Source organism: Notamacropus eugenii, chromosome 1 (assembly GCF_028372415.1).
Source record: "Notamacropus eugenii isolate mMacEug1 chromosome 1, mMacEug1.pri_v2, whole genome shotgun sequence".
NCBI classification, from domain to species: domain Eukaryota; kingdom Metazoa; phylum Chordata; class Mammalia; order Diprotodontia; family Macropodidae; genus Notamacropus; species Notamacropus eugenii.
The window spans coordinates 327,299,012-327,324,454 of record NC_092872.1 but is presented as its reverse complement, the minus strand read 5'-3'; the positions used below and the strand labels follow the sequence as shown (position 1 = coordinate 327,324,454).

Genomic DNA, 25,443 nt, shown 5'->3' with positions numbered 1-25,443 from the left:
GAGAGATAAGAGAATTTATCTACTAAAGGGTTCTATGGATCTAGACTGTGCTGAACACTGGGGACACAGATTAAGGCAAGTAAGACATTCTCTGTTCTCAAAGTGCTAATGGGAGAAGACAACATATAAAGGGGAACTGAAAAGGGTGGGGAGGGAAATGGCAGGTCTTAGGGATGGGTGGGAACAGGCATGGAGACCTAATTCTGGGCAAGATCGCTATCAGAGCCCATTGTCCCAGGGTTAGAATACAAAGTTCTAGTGTTAAGGAGACAGGGATCTTGGGGATAGAGATGATGAAATAATTTGGTGACCAGAAGTGAATTGAAGGCTTGTTCTGGGCAAGGCAAAGTGAAAAGTTCATCTGAATCTAGGATGGTTCTTTCAGGTTCAAAGTTTTGATGGGGAAGAGGTGGGAATGATGGCTGCAAAGGAATCAAATGGCATAATTTGGAATTGTTAGTTGGAAGTCATCTTCAATTAATGCTTCCCCTTCCTTCCTCTTTTCATTCTCCTCTGAACCCATCTCATCACTACTGAAATTGCTTTCCTCAAAGCTGCCAATGACTTAATGGCCTCTTTTAACCTCATTCTTCTTAAATTCTCTGCAGTCTTTGACAGTATTGGGAACCATCTTCTCTTGGAATTTTCTCCTCTCTGGGGTTTTATAGCACCAATTTCTCTCTTGGTTCTCCTCATTTTCTGAGTTTCTTTTTCCATTTGAGCATTCATATCATGCCCACTAACTGTAGGTGTACCTAGTGGTGTGCTAGTAAATATTAAACAACTAGCTCTCCAAAAAAAGGGGGGGAGGGGCACAATATACTTTTTAATTTAATCTGCATTATTAACATTTCCTCCATCACTATCTTAAGCCAAGGTAATCAACCAAACAATAAATCAAGTCCTTAATTCTAGCCTTTACCTATTTCCCAAGGATAAATATTCACATTGAAAATTTAACATTCAGCAGTTGGCAGAAGCTGGTTCCTAGCTATGTCCCAAGCTCCGTTCGCTTTTCCCTCTACATTCTCTTTTTTGGTGATGACATCAGCTCCAATGGATTAAATTATCATTTCTATGCAGATAACTCCCAGATTATATATCCAGCAGTCTTTCTCCTAAATTCCTGTCCTACATGTGAATTTATTCTCTTTATATTTATTGTCCACACATACATCTATATGTATATATATATATATATATATATATATATATATATATATATATATATATAATATGTATGTATGTATGTATGTGTCTCCCCAACAAACTGTTAAGCTTCTTGCAAGTAAAGATTATTACATCTTTTGTATTTATATCTGCACTGTTTATTAGCACAGTGCCTGGCACATAGTAGGTGCTTAGTAAATGTTTGTGTATGCCTCATCAAACACCAACTGCCTTTGGGATTCTTCAAACCAGATGTCCTTGAGATAGCTCCAACTTGACACATCCAAAAAAGAATTACACTTCTTCCCCAAACCCATAACTCTTCCAAACTTCTCTTTTTCTGTTAAGGACACCACTATTCTTTCAGTCTCCTACAGGCATTATCTCCATATCTTTTTTTTTTTTCAATCCTTCATGGCTTATCAGTTGCAGAATCCTGCTATTTCTATCTCCACATCTCTCATCTTCTCTCCACTACACTTCTCTCCACTACCTAAATTAGGCCCTTAATCCTTTTGGCCTGAACTATTGTAATAATCTATTTGGTGTCCTTATCTCAAGCCTATCTAACTCTGGGGTCATTTTCCATGTAACTACCAAAGTGATTTTTTAAAAAAAATTCAAATTTATTTATTTTTAGTTTTCAACATTCATTTCCATAAGATTTTGAGTTCCAAATTTTCTCTCCATCTCTCCCCTCCACCCACCCCAAGACAGTGTGCATTCTGATTATCCCTTCCCCCAATCTGCCCTCCCTTCTATCACACCCCTCCCCTTCTCTTATCCCCATTCCCTCTATTTTTTTGGAGGACAAGATAGATTTCTATACCCCATTGCTTGTACATCTTATTTCCCAGTTGCATGTGAAAACAATTTTTAAAATTCATTTTTAAAACTTTGAATTCTGACTTCTCTCCCTCCCTCCCCACCCATCCCCACTGAGAAGACAAGCAATTCGATATGTTATACATGTGTAGTTATGCAAACAACTTCCACAAAAGTCATGTTGTGGAAGACTAACTCTATTTCCCTTCATCCTATCCTGCTCCCCATTAATTCTATTCTCTCTTTTGACCTTGTCCCTCCCCAAAAGTGTTTACTTCTAATTACCCCCTCCTCCTATTTGCCTTCCCTTTTATCACCCCCCCCCAACCCCTCCTGCTTATTCCCTTCTCCCCTACTTTCCTGTAATGTAAGGTAGAGTTTCAGAGCAAATTGAATATGTATGTTATTCCCTCCTTAAGCCAAATGTGATGAGAGTAAGGTTCACTTTTTCCCTCTCATCTCCCCTCTCTTCCCTTCCATTGAACAAACTTTTTCTTGCCTCTTTTATGTGAGAGATAATTTGGCCCATTCTATTTTTCCCTTTCTCTTCCCAATACATTCCTCTCACCCCTTAATTTTATTTTTTTTAGAATATCATCCCTTCCTATTCAACTCACCCTGTGCCCTCTGTCTATATGTATATAATCCCTTCAACTATCCTAGTACTGAGAAAAGTTTCAAGAGTTATAAATATTATATTTCCATGTAGAAATGTAAACAGTTCAACTTTGGTAAGTCCCTTATGATTTCTCTTTCCTGTTTACCTTTTCATGCTTCCCTTGATTCTTGTGTTTGAAAATCAAATTTTCTATTCAGCTCTGGTTTTTTCATCAAGAATGCTTGAAAGTCCTCTATTTCATTGAATGACTATTTTTTCCCTTGAAGTATCATACTTAAGTTTTGCTGGGTAGGTGATTCTTGGTTTTAACCCTAGTTCCTTTGACTTCTGGAATATCATATTCCAAGCCCTACAATCCCTTAATGTAAAAGCTGCTAGATATTGTGTTATCCTGATTGGATTTCCACAATACTCAAATTGTTTCTTTCTGGCTGCTTGCAATATTTTCACCTTGACCTGGGAGCTCTGGAATTTGGCTATAATATTCGCAGGAGTTTTCCTTTTGGGATCTCTTTCAGGAGGTGATCAGTGGATTCTTTCAATATTTATTTTACTCTCTGGTTCTAGAATATCAGGGCAGTATTCCTTGATAATTTCTTAAAGGATGATGTCTAGGCTCTTTTTTTGATCATGGTTTTTAGGTAGTCCCATAATTTTTAAATTATTTCTCCTGGATCAATTTTCCAGGTCAGTTGTTTTTTCCAATGAGATATTTCACATTGTCTGCTATTTTTTCATTTCTTTGGTTTTGTTTTATAATTTCTTAATTTTTCATAAAGTCATTAGCTTCCATCTGCTCCATTCTAATCTTTAAGGAATTATTTTCTTCAGTGAACTTTTGGACCTCCTTTTCCATCTGGCCAATTCTGCTTTTAGGTCATTCTTCTCCTCATTCACTTTTTGGATCTCTTTTGTCATTTGGGTTAGTCTACTTTTTATAGTGTTATTTTGTTCAGCATTTTTTTAGGGTCTCCTTTAATAAGCAGCTGATTCATTTTTCATAATTTTCTTGCATCACTCTCATTTCTCTTCTCAATTTTTGCTCTACTTCTTTTTTGATTTTCAAAATCCTTTCTGAGCTCTTCCATGGCCTGAGAACAATTCATATTTTTCTTGAAGGCTTTGGATGGAGGAACTTTGACTTTGTTGTTTTCTGTTTCTATGTTTTGGTCTTCCTTGTCACCAAAGTAAGATTCTATAGTCTGATTCTTTTTTTTGGTTTTTGCTCATTTTCTCAGTCATTTACTTGACTTTTGAGCTCTTTGTCAAGGGTGTACAGCCAGCCTCTTGATTCCCCCACAATCTGTGAACCTAGAGCTCCAGAAACAGTTGCTGTCTCTGCCCCTGCTGCTGCTGTGGCTACTGTGGGTTCCTCCACTTCCTTCCCCCTCTGCCACCTTGAGGCTGGGGCTGGACTACTCCACTCTTCCACCCTGGTCCCACAGGCTTTTTCTACTGACCTTCCAAATTGTCCTTGGCATTTTGGGGTCCTAAAGTCTGGAAACTGTCACAGGTGTGAGAGATTCAGTCTCCCCAAGGCCTACTCAGGTCCTGTCTGTGCCAGCACGGCCCATGCTGGACTGCGTCCTACCCCCATTGTGGTGCAATGGACACTTTCCAGCAACCTGTGAGGCTATCTTTTGCTTCACACTGTCATTCTGTGGGTTCTGTGGTTCCGGAATTTGTTTAGAGTCATTTTTTTTACACGTATTTGGCTAAGCCTGTGGCAGTGTTCTAGAAAGTCTGTGCTGTTACTCTACCATCTTGGCTCCGCCCCAAAAAGTGATTTTTCTTAACACACAGATCTAATCATATCACTTCCCCATTATCTGATCATGTCACCTCCTCATTCAATAAACTTCAGTGGTTCCTTACTACTTCGAGGATCAAATATAAATTCTCCTGTTTAGCATTTAAAGTTTTTTACAACTCTTCTACCTTTCCAGGCTTCTTAGACACATTAATATTCTATGGTCCTTTTATATATACACTGTTCACACAGTGCTCCATATTTTGCATCTCATGCCTTTTGCACTGACTATTATCCATGCTGGAAATCAGTCAACCACACTAGACACCAGGGATGCAAAGGAAAAGAAAATTAAACAATCCTTTCTGCTGTGGGGGAGATAACATGTACAATATAGAAATATATCCAAAATAAATACAAGGTGATTGGAGAGAGAGAACACAAGCAGCTGAGAGCAGCAAAGGCTTTGTGTAGATAGTGGTCCATTACCTGAGCTTTGCAGGAAGGTGAGGGGTTCTATGAGGTGGTGGTGAGGAGGGAGTGCACTCTAAGCATGCAGGCATGGCCAGAGCAAAGGCATCAAAGTAGGAAATGTACAGTTGCACATGAGAAAGAGAAAAGGTAAGTTTGGTCAGACTGGAGAGTAAGGAAAGGAGGCTGGAACCAGTCTATAAGGGCTTTAAAAGCTAGGTTATTTAATTGAGGCAATGGGGATCACTGTAATTTATTGAGTAGTGGAGTGACATTGTCAGCTCTGGATTTTGGCAGCTATGTGGAGCACAGAATTGTGAAGAGTAAGGAGCAACCTGAGGAAAGGTGATCAATGTAAGGGGCAAGTGCAATCATTCAAGCTAGAGGTGTTAAGATGGTGAGAAGAGAAAATGAAATATTGTAGACATAGAAACAGCAGGATTTGGAAAGTAATTGGAGGGAATTAGGGTGGGGGAAAGTGAGGAGTCAAGGATGATGGCAAAATTGCTCAACTGGTAATTGTGACAAGAATGGTGGTACCCTTGGAAGTCTGAGAGAGGGATGAGTAGGTTTTGGTGGGGGAAAGGTACAGGGAATAAGAAGAAATAAGAACTCTATGAATGACCATATTGTATTTGAAATGTCTCCAGTTTATCTAGTCTGAAATGTTCAAGAGATAACTGTGATGCAATAGAGAACTTGGAAGAAAGACTAGGGCTGAATATGTAATCTGTGAGTAATCTGTACAGAGGTGATTAAATCAAATCCATGGAACTCAGAGAAGTCACCAATAAAGAGAGGTCACCAATAAAGAGAGTGTAAAGAAGGAAGAAGGCCCAAGACAGCTTTGGGCAATGTCCACAATTATGGTGTGTATGAATGATAAGACAACAACAACAACAACAAATCTGAGAAAGAACAGTCTTACAGGTAGGACAACCAGAAGAGAGTAGCATCATTGAAAAAAAAGAAAGGAGAGAGTATCCAAGTCACCAAACATTTGCTAAAAGCAAGGGATACAAAGAAAGGAAAAAACAGCCCCTGCCCTCAAAAACCTCACAATCTAATAACAAAGACAACACGAAAACAACTACGTACAAAAAAGTTATATAAAGGATAATTTGGAGGTAATCTAAGAGCAGGCCCTAGCATTAAGGAAGACCACCTTCCTACAGAAGGTGATATTTTAGCTGAGATCTCAAGGAAGCCAGGGGTCAGAAATGAGGAACAGAATTCCAGACATGGGGGCAATCAATAAAAGATGCATAAAATTGGAAGGAGTGTTATGTTTCTTTGAGAAAGAGCAAGAAGGCCATCAGAGGGGCTATCAGAATGTAAGAAGAGTGGAAAGGTAAAAAGGGGCCAAGTTATGAAGGGCTTTAAAAGCAAAACAGAATTTTATATTTGATCATGGAGGTAACAGAGAGCCACTGGAGTTTACTGAGGGGGAGGGAGGGGAATAACGCGGTAAGACTAGCAGTATAAGAAAATCAGTTTGGTAGGTAAGTGGAGGATATAGGAGAAGAAAGCAGTCAGAAATGACCAACATGTCGAGAAAGATGAAGACTAAGAAAAGACCATCAGATTTGGCAGTTATCTGGCTATTTCTGTTGATTGACTGAGATTGGAAATAAGATTATAGAAGATTTAGAAGAAAGTGAGAGAAGTGGAAGTGTGGGTAGACACAGCTTTTTCAAGGATTTAGCTGAAAAGAGGAGAGATATAAGACAACAGTTTGAGGGGACAGTCTTGAGGGTCTAGTGAATTTACTTAAGGATGGGGAGATGTCAACATTTTTGACAGCAGCGAGGAAGGAACCATAAGATGGTAAAGATTAACAGTGAAGATTGGGTGGGAGGGAAGAATGACAGAAGGGAATCTCTTGAAGAAAGCAAGGGAAGGGATCCAAAGCAACATGGACAGGATTTGGCCTTGACAAGGAGAAGAGTCATTAACACAGACTGGAGAATGGAGGAAGGAAGGAAGAAAACAAGCATTTATTAAGCACCTACTAAGTGCATAGCACTGTGCTAAGCACAAGCAGGTACCTAAGGCTAGGTTTTAATTCAAATTTTCCAGACTCCAAGCCCAGTGTTCTATCCACTGAAAAAGAAGAGATTAGAGAATGATATCAATTTCAAGAGAACAGAAAGGGAAATGAGTGAGCTCAGGTCAAATGGCCTTAATTATCTAATTTTTTGGAATCCTTGGTTTCCCTCAAGACATTATTATCATGCCACTTGCAACATGAAGCTTTTCCTGATCTCCACCTCCTCCTTGTGCTTTCTCCCAAAACTATTCATATTGAATAGATTCTGTACCTACTTATATACATAGCAAATTGTAGGTACTTAATACTCACTGATTGACTGAAAATAAATACGAGATAATTTTGAGGGGGAAAAGATTAACAGTTGGAGGATCAAAGTAATGCTTGAATGGGGTTTTGAAGGAAACAAAAGAGTCTAAGAAGTGGAAGTGAGAAAGGAATATATTCCAGGCATTAGGGAAAGATGGTGGATGAACTGTCATATATGAAGAACTATAAGAAAGTTAGTTGTGTGCATTAAGAGGGTTAACATATAATTAATAAATCTAGAAAGATTATGAAGGCTTATATATGCCCAATGCAGGAGTTTATAATTGGTCCTATAGGTATTAGAAAACATTGGGATTTATTAGGTAATATGGTCAGAGCTGTACTTTAGAAAAATCATTCTGTCAACGGTGTTAAGGATGAATTGGAAAGAAGAGAATTCTGAGGCAGGAAAACTAATTTGGGGGATAATGGAGGTGAGAGATGACGATGGTCTTTGGATGTATAAGATAGAGAAACAGAAAGATACAAGAGATGTTATGTAGTTCTAAATGATAAGATCTGGCAGCTGACTGGAAATGTGTGGTGACAGAAAATGAAGAATCATCAAGGATAACACCAAGAATTGAGAACCATAAATAATGATAGTGGTGCTTTACCTAGAAATAGAAAAGTATCAAACTATGAGACACTGTGGGAAAAAATCATGAGTATATATGTTAAATGATAATATGAGGAATTTGGATATGGTGAGCTTGGGATGCCTAAGAAATATCCAGTTCAAAATGTCTAAAAGGTTTTACATAATGTAGTACTGGAGCTTTGGTATATATTCATTTTCAAGGATTTTCAGACAAATTAGATCTCAGAAATTCCTTCCAACTCTAAAATTCTCACTGATATTGTAAAGAGTATTGTAATGATAAAGCATCAAGTTGAGCAATCTTACAACAAATTTCCTTGATCTTCTCTTAGTAAAGTAGAAGACAAGGTGATCAATTTTGAATGTAAAAGGAGGAACTGCTGGTGCCTAAAGGGAAAGGAAAAGATCTGGATGAATTACTGTAGGTACTGGCATAAGATATTGAGAAGAGTTGACTAAAAAGCAATAGGAAGGGCCTAGTTGAGATTAAACTGCATTATATTTATTGTAAATGAAATTTGTTTCATGGATTTCTCCTGCAACATTCACCAGTATGGAACCATGTGGAGAAGGGTAAAGAGGGAAAAGGGGCAGGGCAGTTATCTAGGGTAGAGGATAGGCAGATGAAAGGCAGAGAGGTGAAGGGTTTTAGAGTAGCAATGACATTTTTAAGAGAGCAGACAGGTGATGCAGTGGATTGAGTGCCAGGCCTGGAGTCAGGAATACCTGACTTCAAATCCCAAATCAGAAACTTCCTAGCTGTATGACCTTGAGCAAATCACTTCACCCTGTTTGTTTCAGTTTCCTCATCTGTAAAATAAACTGGAGAAGTCAATGGCAAAACAACAATAAAAGCACTGTCCTTACAATAGAAGGATACACAGAAAAAAGTACTATTCTTTCAATTTTATATATTTCAAATGTTGTTCAGTTGTTTTTAGTCATGTTTGATTCCATGACCCATTTAAGGTTTTCTTGGTAGAGATCCCGGAGTGGTCCTTCTCTAGCTAATTTCACAGGTGAAAAAACAGAGGCAAAGAGGGTTAAGTGACTTGCCCAGGGTTACATAGCTAGTGAGCGTGTGATTCTATATTTGAACTTAGGAAGATGAGTCTTAAACTTAGAGAACCTACTTGCCATAGCAAATAACACTAGAGCTGAGATTCAAATTCAGGTTTTCTGGCAAAAATTGAATCAGTGAAGTGTCTGTGACCCATTGACTCAAGATTAAGTAAGGAAGCAAGAGAAGCCAGAGTAAGGAAGACAGATTAGAAGAATAGAGATTCAAATTCTCAATTTGGGTGAAGAATAAGTTTGTCAGTGAATGACAAAACAGAAGAAATATAAAAGCAGGGATGTAATTATGGCTGAAGAATTCAGAATTTGAGAGGTTGTACAATATTAGACAATAATGGGATCAAAGGTGTCCATGTCAGCTTCTGGATCTAATAGTAAAAAGATAGAAATGTAGATTTTGAAAGCCATATGATAATTTAGCTAATTAAATAAAGTATTTATTAAGGACTTACTATAGCAAGATACTGTAATGTGTGCTAGGAATACAAAACTCCCTTTTCCCGAAAAAAGTCTGATCTACTCTCAAACTGGTTAAGATAAGAGGTTGTTTGTAAGGTCATTAATATAAACACTACAGTCCTTGAAGATGATAGCAAGTGCTAGTTGAATAGAAAATAATATTAAATTGAAAAGATTAGTTAGTATTCCAGAAAGATGTAAGAGAGAAGAAAACAATTCGTGAGATAAGAATATCACTCATAAAGGTAAAAGAGAACAAAGCATTTTTAGGAAATGGAAACTTAATCCAATTTGAATACAGCAGCATATGACTAAGGAATTAAGTAAGGCTAGAAATATAGACTGGGATAGATTTATAGAGGACAATGAACATCATACTAAAGAATTTGAAGATTCATCATAATGATAATGGAGAATGACAATCAGAAGTGTACTTTAAGAAAAATAATCTGGGACTATATGTAAAATGTGGAGAATATAAGGAAAGACAAGAGGCAAGGAAACAAGTTCTTGCAATAATCTGGGTAAGAGATAATAAGAAGCTAAACAAAAACATTGAGAATATTGTTCCACCCCCAACATACTTAAGGTTTAAAAAATCTCCCCCAATTTAAATTAGCAATCAGTTCATATCTAGGAGGTTGGTGAGCCCTCCTCACCCTAGTTCTTAGGAATTAATTACAAAGTGAATGTACTCCAACCAGCTACTAAGGAAGTTGTGTATGAACAACAATAGAAACTCATCCTGGGGTAATGGTGTTCTATTAGTATCTATTGTAAGTAACATTTATATGAAGTTAATCTATATACAGCATGCTAGAGTAGAAAGAGTACTGGACTTGCAGTTAGGAAAGAAATGGATTTAAATCCTAGTTCCAATACTTAATTGTTATAACTGTGGATAAGTCACTTAACGTCTTTAAGTTTCCATCTCGTCATCTATAGAATGGGAGTACTGACACTTACATCACCTATCTGGGGCAGGGAACCTGCAGCCTTGAGGCCACATGTGGCCTTCTAGGTTCCTGGGTGTCATCTTTTGACTGAATCTAAATTTATAGAACAAATCCTTTTATTAGAGGGATTTGTTCTGTGAAGTTTGGATTCAGTCAGAGAGCTACACTTGAGGACCTAGAGGGCCATATGTGGTCTCAAAGCCACAGGTTCCCCACCTGAGTCCTATCTTATAAAGTTGTTAAGAGCAAAATGACTTTTAAACTCTAAAGTGCAATATAAATATGAGCAGTTATAGGTGGGATAGCTAGGTGCCAAAGTAGAGGGGTCAAGAAGACCTGAGTTCAAATCTGGACTCAGACACTTGCTAGCTGTGTGACCCTTTAACATTCTTTGCCTCAATTTCCTTATCTGTAAAGTAAGTTGGAGAGGAAATGGCAAACCACTCCAGTATCTTTGCCAAAAAAACCAAACTACTGAACAACAAGTTATCGGGCAAGTATAGGTCCAAGTCTGAATTTTTAGGAAGAAAATTTCTACTTTTATAACAATTAAACTCAAATGCCATAAATATAAGAATTATTACCATAAAATTTGTCCTTATCCTAGTGAAATAAATATAAGTCAAAAAGACTGATACTTTATGGATGAAGATAAGAGATGGACCAATCTCAGTGTCACTGGTTTCCATTAAATGCTAGGAGCACACTTCTGGTATATTTAAGCACTCTATGGATCTGCAGACACAAACAAGAACTGGAGAAGAAGGAGGAAACGGATGGTGAAGCTGGTATTTATGTACTGCTTTAAGGCTTGCAAAGCCTTGTACATGTTGTCTCACTTTATTCTCTCAATAATCCTGTGAGGTAGGTTCTATTATTATCCTCATTTTACAGATGGGAAACTGAAGCTGATAAATGGCTTGCCCAGAGTCACGCAGTGTGGTAAGTGTCTGATGTTAGATTTGAATTATGGTCTTCCTAACTCCAGGTCCAACTGCTTATCCCGAGTGTCACCTAGCTGCCTATAAGATGGATAACAAGGCCCAGAAAGTTTGCTACCTCCTAGAGTAGAAGGCATGTGTACATCTATACCATAAATCCAAAGTATTCAAGAATGGAGAAACGGAGTCAGAAAAAGTTAACTAACTTGCTCATGATTGGATTCACTGCTAGACTTAGGTCCCCTGACTCTCAATCAAGTGTTCCCTATCTTATAGTATCTCATAAGCAAAACTGCTAACTTTTTCAAAATGAGACTTTTGTGCTAGCTGTACAGTATTTCAGACTTTCACTGAATAATAAAAATATTCTGATTCCTTCATAAAGTTTATATACAAAAAGTAAACTAATAACAACTGGCATTAATATAACACTTTAAGGTATGTAAAGCACTTTACATATATTAATTTATTTAAGCCTCACAACAATCCTATGAGGTAAATATTATACATATTTTTATTCCCATTTTACAGATGAAGAGAATAAACTTCAGAGAGGTCAATCAACAAAGCACTTACCATGTGCCAGGAACCATGATAGGTACTAATGATACAAACATAAAAATGAAGCACTCTCCCCTAAAATAGCTTACATTTCATCAGAGGAGACAATATATGCACATATAATTATATACAATATAAATAAAAAGTAATTGGGGGGATGCTAGCAGCTTGAGAATGGGGATCGGAAAAGGCTTAAATAGAGGATAACATCTAAGCCGAGTTTGAAAGAAATAAGGGATACAAAGAGCAGAGGAGAGGAAAGAGTGCATTATAGGCAGGAGGGGATAGCCGCTACAAATATATAGTATTGTATAAGGAATGGCAAGAAGAAAAACAAAAAGTGTGGCAAGGTCAAGTGATTTTTCTCTGGTTACATAAGTAGTAAGTATCAAAGGCAGAATTCAAAGCCACATCTTTGACTTCAATGCCAGTGCTCTTCTCTTCTATGTTATGCTGCTTCTTTACATGTGTATCAGAGAAGGCAAACTTTAGAACATTCAGAGGCCAGTTCAAGAGAGGAAATGGTCCCTAGAAAGCTTGGAGCTTTATGTAAACATCCCCCAAACTCCTGTGATGTCTATAAATCGCAGAACAGATTCCGAATAGTTCAGAGTGAAATTCTAGTCAAAGCATGAAAATACAGGTCTGGGGAGGGAAAGAGAAATCAATTAACTCTAGGATAAAATTCCCAGTGCAAGTGAGATGGCTTTTTGTAAAATATAGGTTAAATATGTAAGTTAATTTATATCCATATAAACTTTAAGTTAAAAAAATATATATATGTATACATAAGCAGTAAAAAGAGACACACCTCCTTCTTCATCCGGTAATATTCATCAATGGCATATTGGTACTTTGGGGTGCTGATACCTAGAAGTGATGCAATCTTCTCTCCAAGAAAGTCGCACACTGAGGGTACAAAGTTAAAATAATAGAGAATTCTGAATAAAAACTTGAATTTATAGCATTTATTTTTTAATTCAACATTAATTATTTACTATGCAGAGTGGTAAATTAGGTGGGAAGGGAGGTAAAAAGTTTAAATAGGACAACTCTATCCACGTGGAATTTATTTTCTAGTATGAATAAGTTTAATACAAAGGTAAGTGGAAGAGGTAGCATTTGAGCTTTTATTTAGAGGATAGTTAGGGATTTAGTAAATGGACGGATGAGGAAAGAATAAAGATAGGGGAAATAAAATAACAAAAAGTACCAACATGGGAAAATGTTATTCCAGGGACAGCTAGCAATCCATTTTGGTTGCAATGTTCCCTATGCAACAGGGTGCAGGTTTGAGCAGAGAAATAGCATGGAGTACAGTACTTCAAGCTAAAAGAAATTTTTGATCATTTAGCTTAGCTCCTCCATTTTATAGATTAGGAGACTGGAGCCCAAGCAAGATTAGATTTATATTTAAGGAAAATTTGATTGGCAGCAGTGTGAAGGATGGATGGAATGGGGAGAGTTAGAGGCAAGGAAATTATACTAAGAGGCTATTGCTATAGTCTAGCTGGGTGGTAATAAGAACCTATACTGGGCTGCTGTCAGTACTGAATAAAAAGGAGGAAGTAGATGGGGATTAAATTCTTAGGACTTTGTAACTACAAGTGAGAGGTGGAAGCAGAATCAAAGATAAGAAGAGTTTTGAACACTGGAGACCAGGGGGCACCATTCATTAAGTAAGAAGGAAAAGTAGTTTTGAGGTATGCTGAAGTTAAGACGTTAATAGGATATCCGGGGGAACATGTTGCATAGAGAGTTGGAAATGTAACCTCCATGAAACTTGGAAGAGAGGTTACTCCTAGATATTTAGTCATCTGAATGGAAGTGATGTTATGTGAAGTTATTAGAATGAATGAGACTACTAAGGGAGAGAAAACAGTGAGAGTAAAGAAAAGGACCAGAATGAAACCTTGGAGAAACCTCACCTTAAGGAGTAGCAAGAGGTTGAAGAATCAATGAAAGGGGAAAAAAATGGAACAGATGGGGAAATATGAATAGAACTGAAGAATGTATCATCTTGGAAGTCAAGGGAAAAGGTAATATCCAAAAGGAAGGGGGTGGTCATCAGCTGTCAAATGCTGTAGAGAAATCAAAGAAGGTATTTCAAAATTATCACTTGTCTAATCTTATCTTGATTTAAATGTAATGTCAATGAAGTAGCCATTATAAAGAGAATACAATTAAAATCCAGGAAGAGCAAAACACAAGAAGAGCAACAGGCTCAAAATCCAACATAAAGCAGGTAAGGTTCATAAATGGAATGCCACATGGATAATTATAGTACTTGATAGATCCTTTAGGTCAATTAAAAAAATACAATAAAACAAGCACTTAGTACATACTACCTGCAAGGCAAGATGCTGGGAATACAAAGAGAAAACAAAACCAACCCTGCCCTCCAAAGACTTTGTGTTCAAGGGGGGAGGGGATATAGAAAGTATACAAAAACAATATAAAATAATTAGAAGGAGGTAGAAACACTACTAGCAAGACTGTCTCTAGCATACTTAGATCCTGATATGAGGAAAAAGTACCTTCCTGGCATGGGGACCAGTTCATGCAAAGACTCTAAGACCAAAGATGGACTGCTGTATGTAGGAAGAGCAAGGAGGTCAAGATAGTTAGAATGCAGATTGCCTGAAGAAGAGCTTGATGGGGAGACTACTTTTTCCAAAATAAGTTTGGAAAAGAAGGCTGGAGCCAGACTGTGAAGGGCTTTAAATGTCAAGGTGGGCATTTTTATTAAATAGATGTCACTGAAGTTTCTTAGAGAGGAGCAGGTTTTAGAAATACCAGTTGGCAATTGTATGGATGATGGACTAGAGACAGGAGAGATCAGAACTAGAGGAACCAATCAATCAACATTTATTAATCACTTACTATGTGCCAAGTACTGTGCTAGGTACTGGAAATATAAATACAAAAGTGAAATAGTCTCTGTCCTCAAGGAACTTATATTCTACTTGGACTAATTAGAAGGAATACCCCAGCTGAGATAAAAAACAGAAAAATAGATCAGCAGGTCAGGCTCGATTAAGCAAAAGACAGAAATAATACAGAACAGAAGCCTAATTTTTGGTAAAACCAAGAGCCTCAATTAATAAAAGGACTGCCTTTTTGATAAGAACTCTTAGAAAAACTGAAAAGGATGAACTGAAATTAAAGTTAGACCAATCATACCATATATTACAATGTATATCAAAATGGTTACATGACCTAAATACATCATACCATAAGAAGAGAAAATAATCATGTAACTTTCATAATAAGGCTAGAGGTACAATTCTTAAAACAATTAGGGATAGAAAAATCATAAAAACTAAAGTACATAATTTTGGCTACATAAAATTAAAAAAACTTTTAATATAAAGGTGGAATCAGAAAAGAAATGAAAGAGCAGGAAAAAAATCTGCAATCAAATATAGCTGAGGAAACTGATATCCAAACTATATAGAAAACTGACAAGAAAACATATCAAGACATTCCCCAATAGATAAGTGGTTAAAAGATATGAATAGTTTTCGAAATAACTGCAAACTTTAAATGCCCACATGAAAACAAGTTACAAATCACCAATAGCAAGATAAATGTAAACTAAAACAACTCTGAAATCTTACCTCACACCAAGCAAACTGGCAAAAATGACCAAAAAATGGCAATAATCATTACTGGAGGGGCTATGGGAAGTGAGGAACATGAATACACGGTTGGTAGAGCTGTGAAACAGTTCTGGACAACATTTTGAAATTATACAAAGTGATTAAACTGTACATAACCAACAATTTTACTATACTATTGGGGAAATGTCCCAAAGAAATAAACAACAGAAACAAAGATCTAATACATATGAAAATATTAACAGTAGCACTCTATAGTAACAAAGAACCATATAAAAAGTGGGTATCAATCATTAGAAATTACTAGAAAGCTATGAGATAATAAATGAAATGGAATATCATTATGCAGTAAGAAATGATGAATAATATGAATTCAGAGAAACATGGGAAGATTTTTGTAAAAACATATTTCCACATTAGTCATGTTGTGAAAGATGAATCAGAATCAGAATCAGAACAAAAGCAAAAAACATGAGAAAGAACAAACCAAAAAAAAAGAAAATAGAGTGCTTTGATTTGCATGGAAGATTTTTTAAATGACACAAAGTAAAAAATGCAATACCCAGAAAGTAATATGTACAACTGCCAGAATAATATAAATGAAAATTTCTGTAAATCTAATTAAACTCTGAATAATTGAAAAATCAGTGAAGATCTCAGAGTCAGATAATGAGATACAGATCTCTCAATCTCCCATTATGGCAGAGAAGTTACCAAGATATAATACTGTATAAATTTTTAGATACAGTCAGTATACTGGGTGTATTTGCTTAATTGTTTTTCTTTGTCACAACAAAGGTGATATGTTAAGAGCTGGGGCAGCAATAAAACATTCCAATGAATCCAAGCAAGAAGTGATAAGGGGCTGCATGATGGTGGTGCTTATGTGAGTTGAGAGATGAAGACAGATACAAGAAATATTGCAGGCAAAGAATTAACAAGATGTGGGAACTGATTAAATGTAGAGAAGTGTGGAAATGTGAATGATTCCAATGATGTGAAACTGAATGAATAAAAGAAAACAAGAGAAGTCTGTAAGAAGGACAGGTTTGTGGGAAGTAGGGAAGATGTTGATTTTGAGATACCTATGGGCTATCTAGGTAAAAATGTTAATTTATTAACTGATTATTGATTAATTATATATATAATTAATAATATTGATTATTGATTAATAATAATTAATATATTATTGAATATATGAATTCATTTATTAATTGCCTACTACATTCTAGGCCCTGGAGATTCAAAGACAAAATGAAACAATCCTTGTCTTCAGAGAACAGTTGACAGTTGATGCAGGAATGGAATTCAGGAGGGGGATCTATATTGTATACATAATCTAGGGAGTCATCTTCATAGAGATAGTAACTGAACCCATGACAGTTAATGAGATTGCCAAAATGTGGAGTTTAGAAAAAAAAAGTCAAGAGGGCCCTGAGCAAAGTCTGATTCTTTCTATAAATACTTGAGATTAAAGAACAGAATATGAATGATGATTCAGCAAATCAGACTGGGAAGAACATTCGGAAAGGTAGGAAGAGGACCAAAGGAGTAACAATGGCATGAAAGCCAAGGAAAGTGAAAATATTCAGGAGGAGGGAGCTAATTATGGCAAAAGTAGCTCAGTGGACAAAAAGAATAAGGGTTAAGAAAAAGCAGGTTTAGCCATTGGAAAATGAGGAAGAGAAAGGTGAGACAGATATAGTTTAGCAGTTTAAAGCTGTGAAAACACTAGGCAGGAGCCTAAAGAAGGGTTGTTTCAATTCCATTCCCTTCCTTGCTTCACTCTACCTGTACTGTCATTTACTAAATCAATGCTGCTAAGTCACCTGCTATTCACAGTACTCAAATATTAAAGTAATACCTGAAAGTGTTGATGTGGCAGCACGAAGCATGTAAAACCATAAGTAGGGGCCCCAGGTAAGTTTTGTCTGTAACAGCAAGAAGTCAAAATAATTTGTAGCAACATTCAACATTTTAACATTGTTACTGTGTATACAGCTGGCAATCCCACATTAATACTTGTTAAATGAACAGAATACAAAACCACATTGTCTAAAACTTAAGCAAGTTTCTAAGAGCTTTTGGGAGAAAACTCCAAAGAGAACATTTTACAACTACAAGCATTTGAAAGGAACTCAATAAATAAACTATTATTTGTACAGCAGAATCCCAAAATGTCAGTGGAAAAACCCAACCCTTCCTTTAAATTCACTGATAATCTTTTTTTCCCCAAATACACACCCAACTCAATTATTCAGTGACTAAGAGTTGAAATTATTTTTTATCTAGACCAAGGCTTCTTAAATTTTTTCTACTGCTTCTTAAATTGTGGGATGCAACAATTTCTTCTTCCCTTGTACCTGTCTTTTGATCATTTCATTGTGTTTAGGTAGCCAGATAAGCACAAGTTTAGAAATGGAAGGTACCTTGAGAGTCAAGTCAAGTTAAGTCAACAAAACTATGTGCCAGGCATTGAGCTAAATAAACTCTGGCTTTACAAAGTAAAGGCAAAAATAGCTCCTGCTCTCTGTGCACAAACAAGACATATACAGAATAAAACAGAGATAATCTCCAGAAGAAAGGCACAAACATTACAGAGGACATGAAAAAAACTTTTTGCAGAACATGGAACTTAAGACTTGAAGGAAGTCAAGGAAAGCAGGAGATAGAGGTAAGTAGGGAGAGAATTACAGGCATATTATCAGGTAGTTGAAACTTCTCATTATATAGACCAGAAAAACTGAGACCAAGAGAGGGATTGGATGGCTTGTGTAGGGTACTAGGCCATGTAACAGTCAACCAATCAACAAACATTTATTAAGAATCTACGTATCTGTAAAACTCTGTTAAGCATAAAGAGATACAGCATTTAGATAAGACCCAGTCCCTGCCATCAAGGACTTACAGACTTAATGTCAGTGTAGTAAACAGACACAGCACAAACAATGATAGCTATAATATACACAATAAGAAAATTATAAAATTATAGAACAAAGTACTATACCTGATCATTACCTACTGGAAATACCAGGAAAGGAGAATTTGGAATTCAAATTGGGCTACTCAAAATGGTCTAGTGGTTCATCCATCCTTTCTTCCTCTTTACTGATAACGTTTCTTACATCATCATAGTTTCCCAAGTAACCCTCCCTACTCCTTCCCTTCCCAGAAGGCCATCCCACATAACAGAAAATGTCTTTGGAGAGGAAAAAAATCAGCATAACTGATCAATACATTGGAAAACTCTGGAAAACATAGACAATGTGTAACATCTGTTTTTGTTACATTTACTTTTTATTTTTCTGGTGTGTAGTTCTTTTCATTTACATTTCTGGTAACTACAACAATGTGTATGTTTTTTTCTTGGCTCTACTTACTTTACTTCGTATCAGTTCACATAGATCTTTTCATGCTTTTCTGTATTCACCACACACAGTGTTTCTTATAGTACAACAATATTCTATTACATTGCTGTAACACAATTCGTTTAGCCATTCCCTAACTGATGAGAATTCACTCTTTCCAATTCCTAGTTATACAAGGAAAAACAGCTACAGCAACAAAAAGTACTACTATAAATATTTTGGAGTATATAGTGGGACTTTCTTCCTGTTGTTGGCGTTTTTGTGATACCAGCCCAGTAAAAACAGTCTCTGGTTCAAAGGGGATAATCATTTTAGTCATCTCATTTGCATAATTCCAAACCATTTTCCAAAATAGTTGTGTCATTTTGCAGCTCCACCAACAGTGTATTAGTGTACCTATCATTCTGCACAACCTCTCCAATATTATTATCATTTTTATCTATTTGCAGGGTGTGAAGTGAAACCTCAGGGTTGTTTTTATTTGTACTTCTCTCTTAATGATTTGGAGCATTCCTTCATGTGGTTCTGAATACTCTGTAATTCTTTTGAGAACTGTTTGTTTGCATCCATTGACCATTTATTGAATGGCAGATTATTAGTCTTATGTATTTTTATTGTTTACATATCTTGGTTGACAAGAATTAAAGAGATATTTGATACAAAGATTTTTCCAATTTGACCACTTTTCTTGTCCTAGGTACATTAATATTGTCTATGCAGAAGCTCTTTAGTTTCAAGTAGTCAAAGTTAAAGTTATCTTTTTCCTTTTGCCCCTAATTTGATTAAAAATAAATCTCTTACCCATAGCTGTGGGAGGTACATGATCTGTTTCTCTTCTAATTTTTTCCTAGCATGATCTTTAATATTAAGGTCACATATCCATTTAGAATGCCAGATTGCTAACTGCTTTCCAGTTTTTATAATATAAGAGTTTTTTTCCTAGGTATCCACTGAGACACTAATATAACATTTAATGTTACATGCTAATGTAACATTAAGGTTTTAAACCTTGATGACTGGAAAGATAGCATTAGCTTCAAGAGAAATAGGAAAAGTTGGGAAAAGGGATAGGTTCAGGGGAAAAGATGAGTTTTGTTTTAAATGTGAAGAATTCGAGATATCTACAGGATACCTAAATGTTCACTAGACAATTGGTAATATAGGACTGGCACTCAGAAGATAGATAAGAGATAGATATACAGATCTGGGAGTCATATTCATAGAGGTAATTGAACCTGTGGGTTCCAATGAAATTAGAGATTATAGGGAGATAAAAAAAGGCTCCAAGGCAGAAGCCCACAGTTAAAAAGTAGCAGGAGCATGTGTATGCACCCATACACAGACATATATTAGACATATGATGTCAAAGAGCTAAGACTTTTTTTCAATAAGTTTGAAGTCATTATAATAACTTTGCAGGTTCCTAAAGATGAAACAGCTTGCTTCCTATTCAATTTTGGGTTCATTTCATTGTCTATTTACAGTTTATTTTAGAAAACTATGCTGATGGATGAGCTCTCTACATTGTCAATCCAACTTCTTATCATTATTTGGACATAAGACATTCTTCATCCACTTAGTTTTTCCTCTGAGGATAGTTAGACCAAATTCTTTTGAGTGATTATAAATTTCATTTAGAAGGCTCTGCAATATTTCAGGCTTTATACAATCTATACAGTATCTTACATAAATAAGAACATCAGGAGGAGATGAACATCTACGGGAAAATCCTCTCTGACTTGGACTCTGCTCTTTACCTCCACAACAGTGGTAAACACCTATGGCAGACATTTATTACTGTTTTATGCCTCAATTGATTTTGAGCAAGGTTTTCTCTGTTACATAGTTCAAGGCACCTTGAACTATATGATATGCATGGTAGAGGTGTTTGAAGAGTGATTTTAAGGTAGAACTTCATTCTGATAAATTGATTGCTCTTTTATAATCAACAAATAACATATAATGGGGAAATTTATATTCCCTATATCTTTCAGTCATTTTTGTGATAGTTAAGACTTAGTCTACCACTATGGAATATTGCTCATGAAAGTCTTGCCTTCTAATACACTCATCAAAAACATCTTGATACATGTTTTGATTAACCTCATTAAAACGTTAATATAAGTGCAAAAGTAGGCACAGATAGTTAATTGTTTTCTCAATCACCTTTGTTTAGCAATACTGTAATAATGTGCAAGATTTTTCCCTCTATACCTTTGGTAGATACCTCTTTAATATATCTTGAAGTGTCTCTTTTAATATTGAGAAACGATCCCTCAGTGTCCTCACAATTGTGTCATTGTCAGTAGTTTGTATATATTTGCTCTAGTTCAGTTCTTACTCATTTGTTTTCTTCAGTGTCAAATCTATTTCTGAATGGCTGAATAAATTATGGTACATGAATGTAATGGAATACTATTGTGCTATAAGAAATGATGGACAGGAAGACTTCAGAGAGGCTGGAAAGACTTATATGATCTGATGCTGAGCGAAAGGAGCAGAACTAGGAGAACTTTGTGCACAGCAATGACCACAGTGTGCGAGAGTTTTTTCTGGTAGACTTGGAACTTCATTGCAATGCAAGGACTTAAAAAATTCCCAATGGTCTTTTAGGGCAAAATGCTATATGATTTCTCCCATTCATTTTAATTCTTCCACACAGTATGACTATAGTGAAAATGTATTTAACAGGAACGTATATGTAGAACCTATATAAAATTGTATGCCATCTCGGGGAGGGAAGGGAGAGGAAGGGGAAAAAATATCTAAGTTATATGGTAGTGATTGTAGAACACTGAAAATAAATAAAATTCATTTTAAAAAATCCTAAAAAAAAAAAAAAATCAAACCAAAAAAATCTCAAACAAACAAATCTATTTCTGCAAGAAGGAAATCAAGGAGATTTAAGAGTTCAAACAAGTTTCCCCATGTCTGATGGTAAGAAAAACTTGTTACAAAAGTCCTTACAGATGTTTTCCATTTTTTATCTGTTAGCTGTTCTCCCTTCCATTGTCATCCTTAAAGGACCATGGGGTGACTTGACTTAGTTGGGTGTCTATTTAAAACTTTCCTTCAGATCTAAAGGACTAGAATTTTAAAATAACAAAGAACCAAGCCACATCAAGTATTGGAATATTTTTTTCATCTATAAGGCAAAGAGAGATAATAGGAGGAAAATTTTTATTTTAAAGTAAAATGAAAGTAGTTTTGTTTCTGTTAACACACCTGGTTCAACACTCCTTCTAGTATTAACTTCTTTTCCCTCTCGCTGCTTTTTGCTGTTATGAGAGACAATGATACTTGTCACCTTCTACCATTCTTCTTTATACGATTGCACAAAAAAAATGTTGACATTCCAAACCAGTGTTGTCTTTGGATAACATCTCTGCTTGGGGATATCATTGCTCACTGACTGAGGTGGTTTTTAGGCTCTTTTGGTTTCCTTAAAGCAACTGATTCATATTAGGTAGACTTCTGATTTGTTGTAATTGATGTGAAAGATCTTTTTGTTTAATTAATCTTAATTTAATTAGGTCAAGTCAGTACACCAGTCCAAAATGCCAGAAGTCTGACGGTAAAACTTGTGATCCAACATCAGAGAAATGGAAGATGTAGAATAAGACGTATCTTTTCAGACACAATAAGTGTGGACATGTTTTGTTTAACTATGTGTTTGTTACAAAGACTTCTTTTTCTTTTTCTAATGGAGTGGGAGTGAGTTGGTGGAGGAAAAATAGAGGCTACATTTAGGGTAGCTAAAACAAAACAAAATGAAAGCAGAGGATCACTGAAGCATTTTTAAATGCACAGAAGAGAACAGAAGGGAGTCTAGAAAGAACTGCAGACAAGCAGTATGGAATTGAAAGTAGTATGTTGAATTTGTTATTTCAAAAGAAAAACAAGCTCTACATAACAGAGAACTGCAATCTTATGCATAACCCCTTTTCTATTCTACTATGCATATGAAAATGCTATTTTATTTGGTGTCTGTTAAACTTCAATATTAAAAATCAAGCAGATCAGGTTGCAGTTATTTTAAATGCACTCCACATCTTCATTTTAATTCTCTCCTAGTTTTGTATTAATATCTTCTTTATAAAAAGTTGGTTGTCTTATTGTATATTCAGATGATTCAATTATTTCCACATCTCTAAAAGTCTTGTCTTATGTGTTAAAATAGAATCTATTTCAGTTTTTAGATGTTAGTATTCGCTATATCTAGTGTTTTCTAATTCTTTTCTTGAAACGTTTCTGTGATATTTAGGCCTGAGGTATCTATGTAGTACATAAGACTTTGGCTTCTCTCTCACTCTTTATTACTGAACCACATGCAGTAATTCCATAGTCCAATATATTTTTCCCTGTATTCACCTATGCCAACTTAATACTGAAAACTTCAAGGATCAAAGTATATGTTGATTTAATTGTAGTCTTACAATGATGCTCTAGCCTTTTTAAAAAAAATTTCTGTTGCTTCCAACTTACTCTCCCAGTCCCCACCCAATAAAGGTCGTCCATGTAAAAAAGCTACAGCCAATCAAAACAAATGAACACTAATTATGTCTGAAAACACATGCCTCATTCCACACCTCTAGAAAATCACACTCCTGCCAAGAGGCAGGAGGCATACATCAGTTAACAGGATCTTAGTTTCTCTACTTCTTCATCAATTGCAGTAGAAATAGTATGTAAGCTACAATTATTTTCATAGTGTCTTCTGAGAAATACTTATCAGCAATTGTTTTGGGGTGGGCATGAGTCAGGTCAGCCCCCTAAAGGGTTAGGATCAATACTGGGACAAAATGAGACAATCTTAGGGCACCAGACAGTTAACAAAAAGATATGTACTTAGTTATGGTAGGTGGATATTCAACACAGATAGGCATTAAGGCCACCTTGTGTTGATTCAGCTTTTCAAAGATTCCTTGCCAGGCCCATTCAGATTGGAGTTCCTTGAGACTTTTGTAATTGGGCAACCAGGAAGTTATCAACAGCCTGAACCTTTTATCTCACAAACCAACGAAATCTCAAAAGATTTTGGCCTAAATTAAAGCTAGCCTAACTTGTTGGAGAATTAGGCTTTGCTCTTACCATAGCAATGCAATACAGACTAAGTGTCCCATGAAATGATGCTTTTTTGCATCTTCCTCCAACTCCTTTATGTCTCTCCAAGGAAAACCGGTAAACCCTTATTCCACTTTGCTAGTCTTAAAGATGGTCCATGTGGTTCTTGGCACTTGCTCCCCTCTTTTCTGCCATTATCACAGTGGTAGCAGAAGGGGGAGGTCACATAAAACTGAGGGGCAGTTTGTGTTTTTGGTTCATCTATCTCATATTTTCTATCAGGCTCATCTCCTGAGTTGTTTATTTGTGAAAAAAACAATTATCTTAGCTAAAAATGTTCAGATGAGAAAAGGAACACCTGCCTCCCCCTGCTCCCTCATTCTTCTTAAACTAAAAGATTTAGAACTTGTAATAAAGTGTTCAGTAGGCAACTTTCTAATGGCAATCAGATTATGCTTATTTAACTGGGCAAAAAATGAAGGCACTGTTGTTGTTCAGTTGTTTTTAGTCATGTCTGATTTTTTTCTTGGCAAAGATACTGGAGTGGTTTGCTATTTCCTTTTCCAGTTCATTTTACAGATGAGGAAACTGAGGCAGAGTTAAATGACTTGCTCAAGGTCAACATAGCTAAGTAAGTGTTTGAGGCCAGATCAGAACTCAAGAAGATAAGTCTTCCTGATTGTGGGCTCAGAACTGTATCCATTGAGCCATCCTACTGCCAGGTGGGAGGCATAGGTAATTTTTTACAAAGATCTTTAAAGCCTTTTGGAACAGAAAGTACACAGTAAATTAATTCAGGTTAAAATGTATTGTCAGCACTTAGTACAGTGACTGGCACATGGTATACATGTAATAAATGTATATAAATTGTACATGAATTACAAAAGGTCAGTCAGTGAAGAGATAAAAAAATGTTACCTATCTCCTTTGCAGAAATAGGGAATTATGGATGTGGAACAAACACTAGCCACTGCCAAACTGAACTGATGTGTTGGTTAGTTTTGCTGAAGTAGTTTTTTTCCCTCTTTCTTTTTTTATTCTTTGTTACAAGGAATGGTTTGGTGAGGAGAGTGGAGGTATATATTTATTAATAAATCAAAGATACCAATAAGAATTTCAAAAATAAGTAAAATTCCACTTATTGAACAAAATTATTTGAGTAACTGGTATTAAGCCTTAGAGAATTCTAAGTGATGTTTAAAATTGAGCATTGTCTTTAAAACAACTTAGAAAGGATAGCAGTATTTTTAAAGTTACCATATTCCCAATCCCAAAGTCTACATTCAAAACAGCAATTTCTAAAAACATTAAGTGTACACATACTGTTTTAAATTAAATGGAGTCATTTGCTACTCAGAGAGCCCTAAAAAAATATGAAGAGATGAATTCAGGCTCTTTTAGCAAAAACATTTTAAAGTAATTGTTGTAAGGAAGGCAATTCTTTTTAAACATATAAAATGTTGCCACTCCACTAGGGGCTCAGTGAGTTGAGAAATAATATAAACCTTTTCTTGGTAGTAAGCAACTTGTTATTTGAATTCTGGAAACAATTGGAATTCTGCAAACTACTTAAAGCATGATCTCCAAAGTTTGTAAACCCTA

At 35.9% G+C, this 25,443-nt stretch overlaps 1 protein-coding gene across 1 annotated transcript in view; it reads right to left on the bottom strand.

Moving 5' to 3' along the window:
• The window catches only part of SRP54 (signal recognition particle 54), a 137,009-nt gene that overhangs the window by 7,406 nt on the left and 104,160 nt on the right, over nt 1–25,443 (bottom strand). Inside the window, exon 16 of the mRNA XM_072629723.1 lies at nt 12,601–12,698. Coding sequence (XP_072485824.1) covers nt 12,601–12,698 — 98 coding nt within the window. The remainder of the gene's footprint in view (nt 1–12,600; nt 12,699–25,443) is intronic.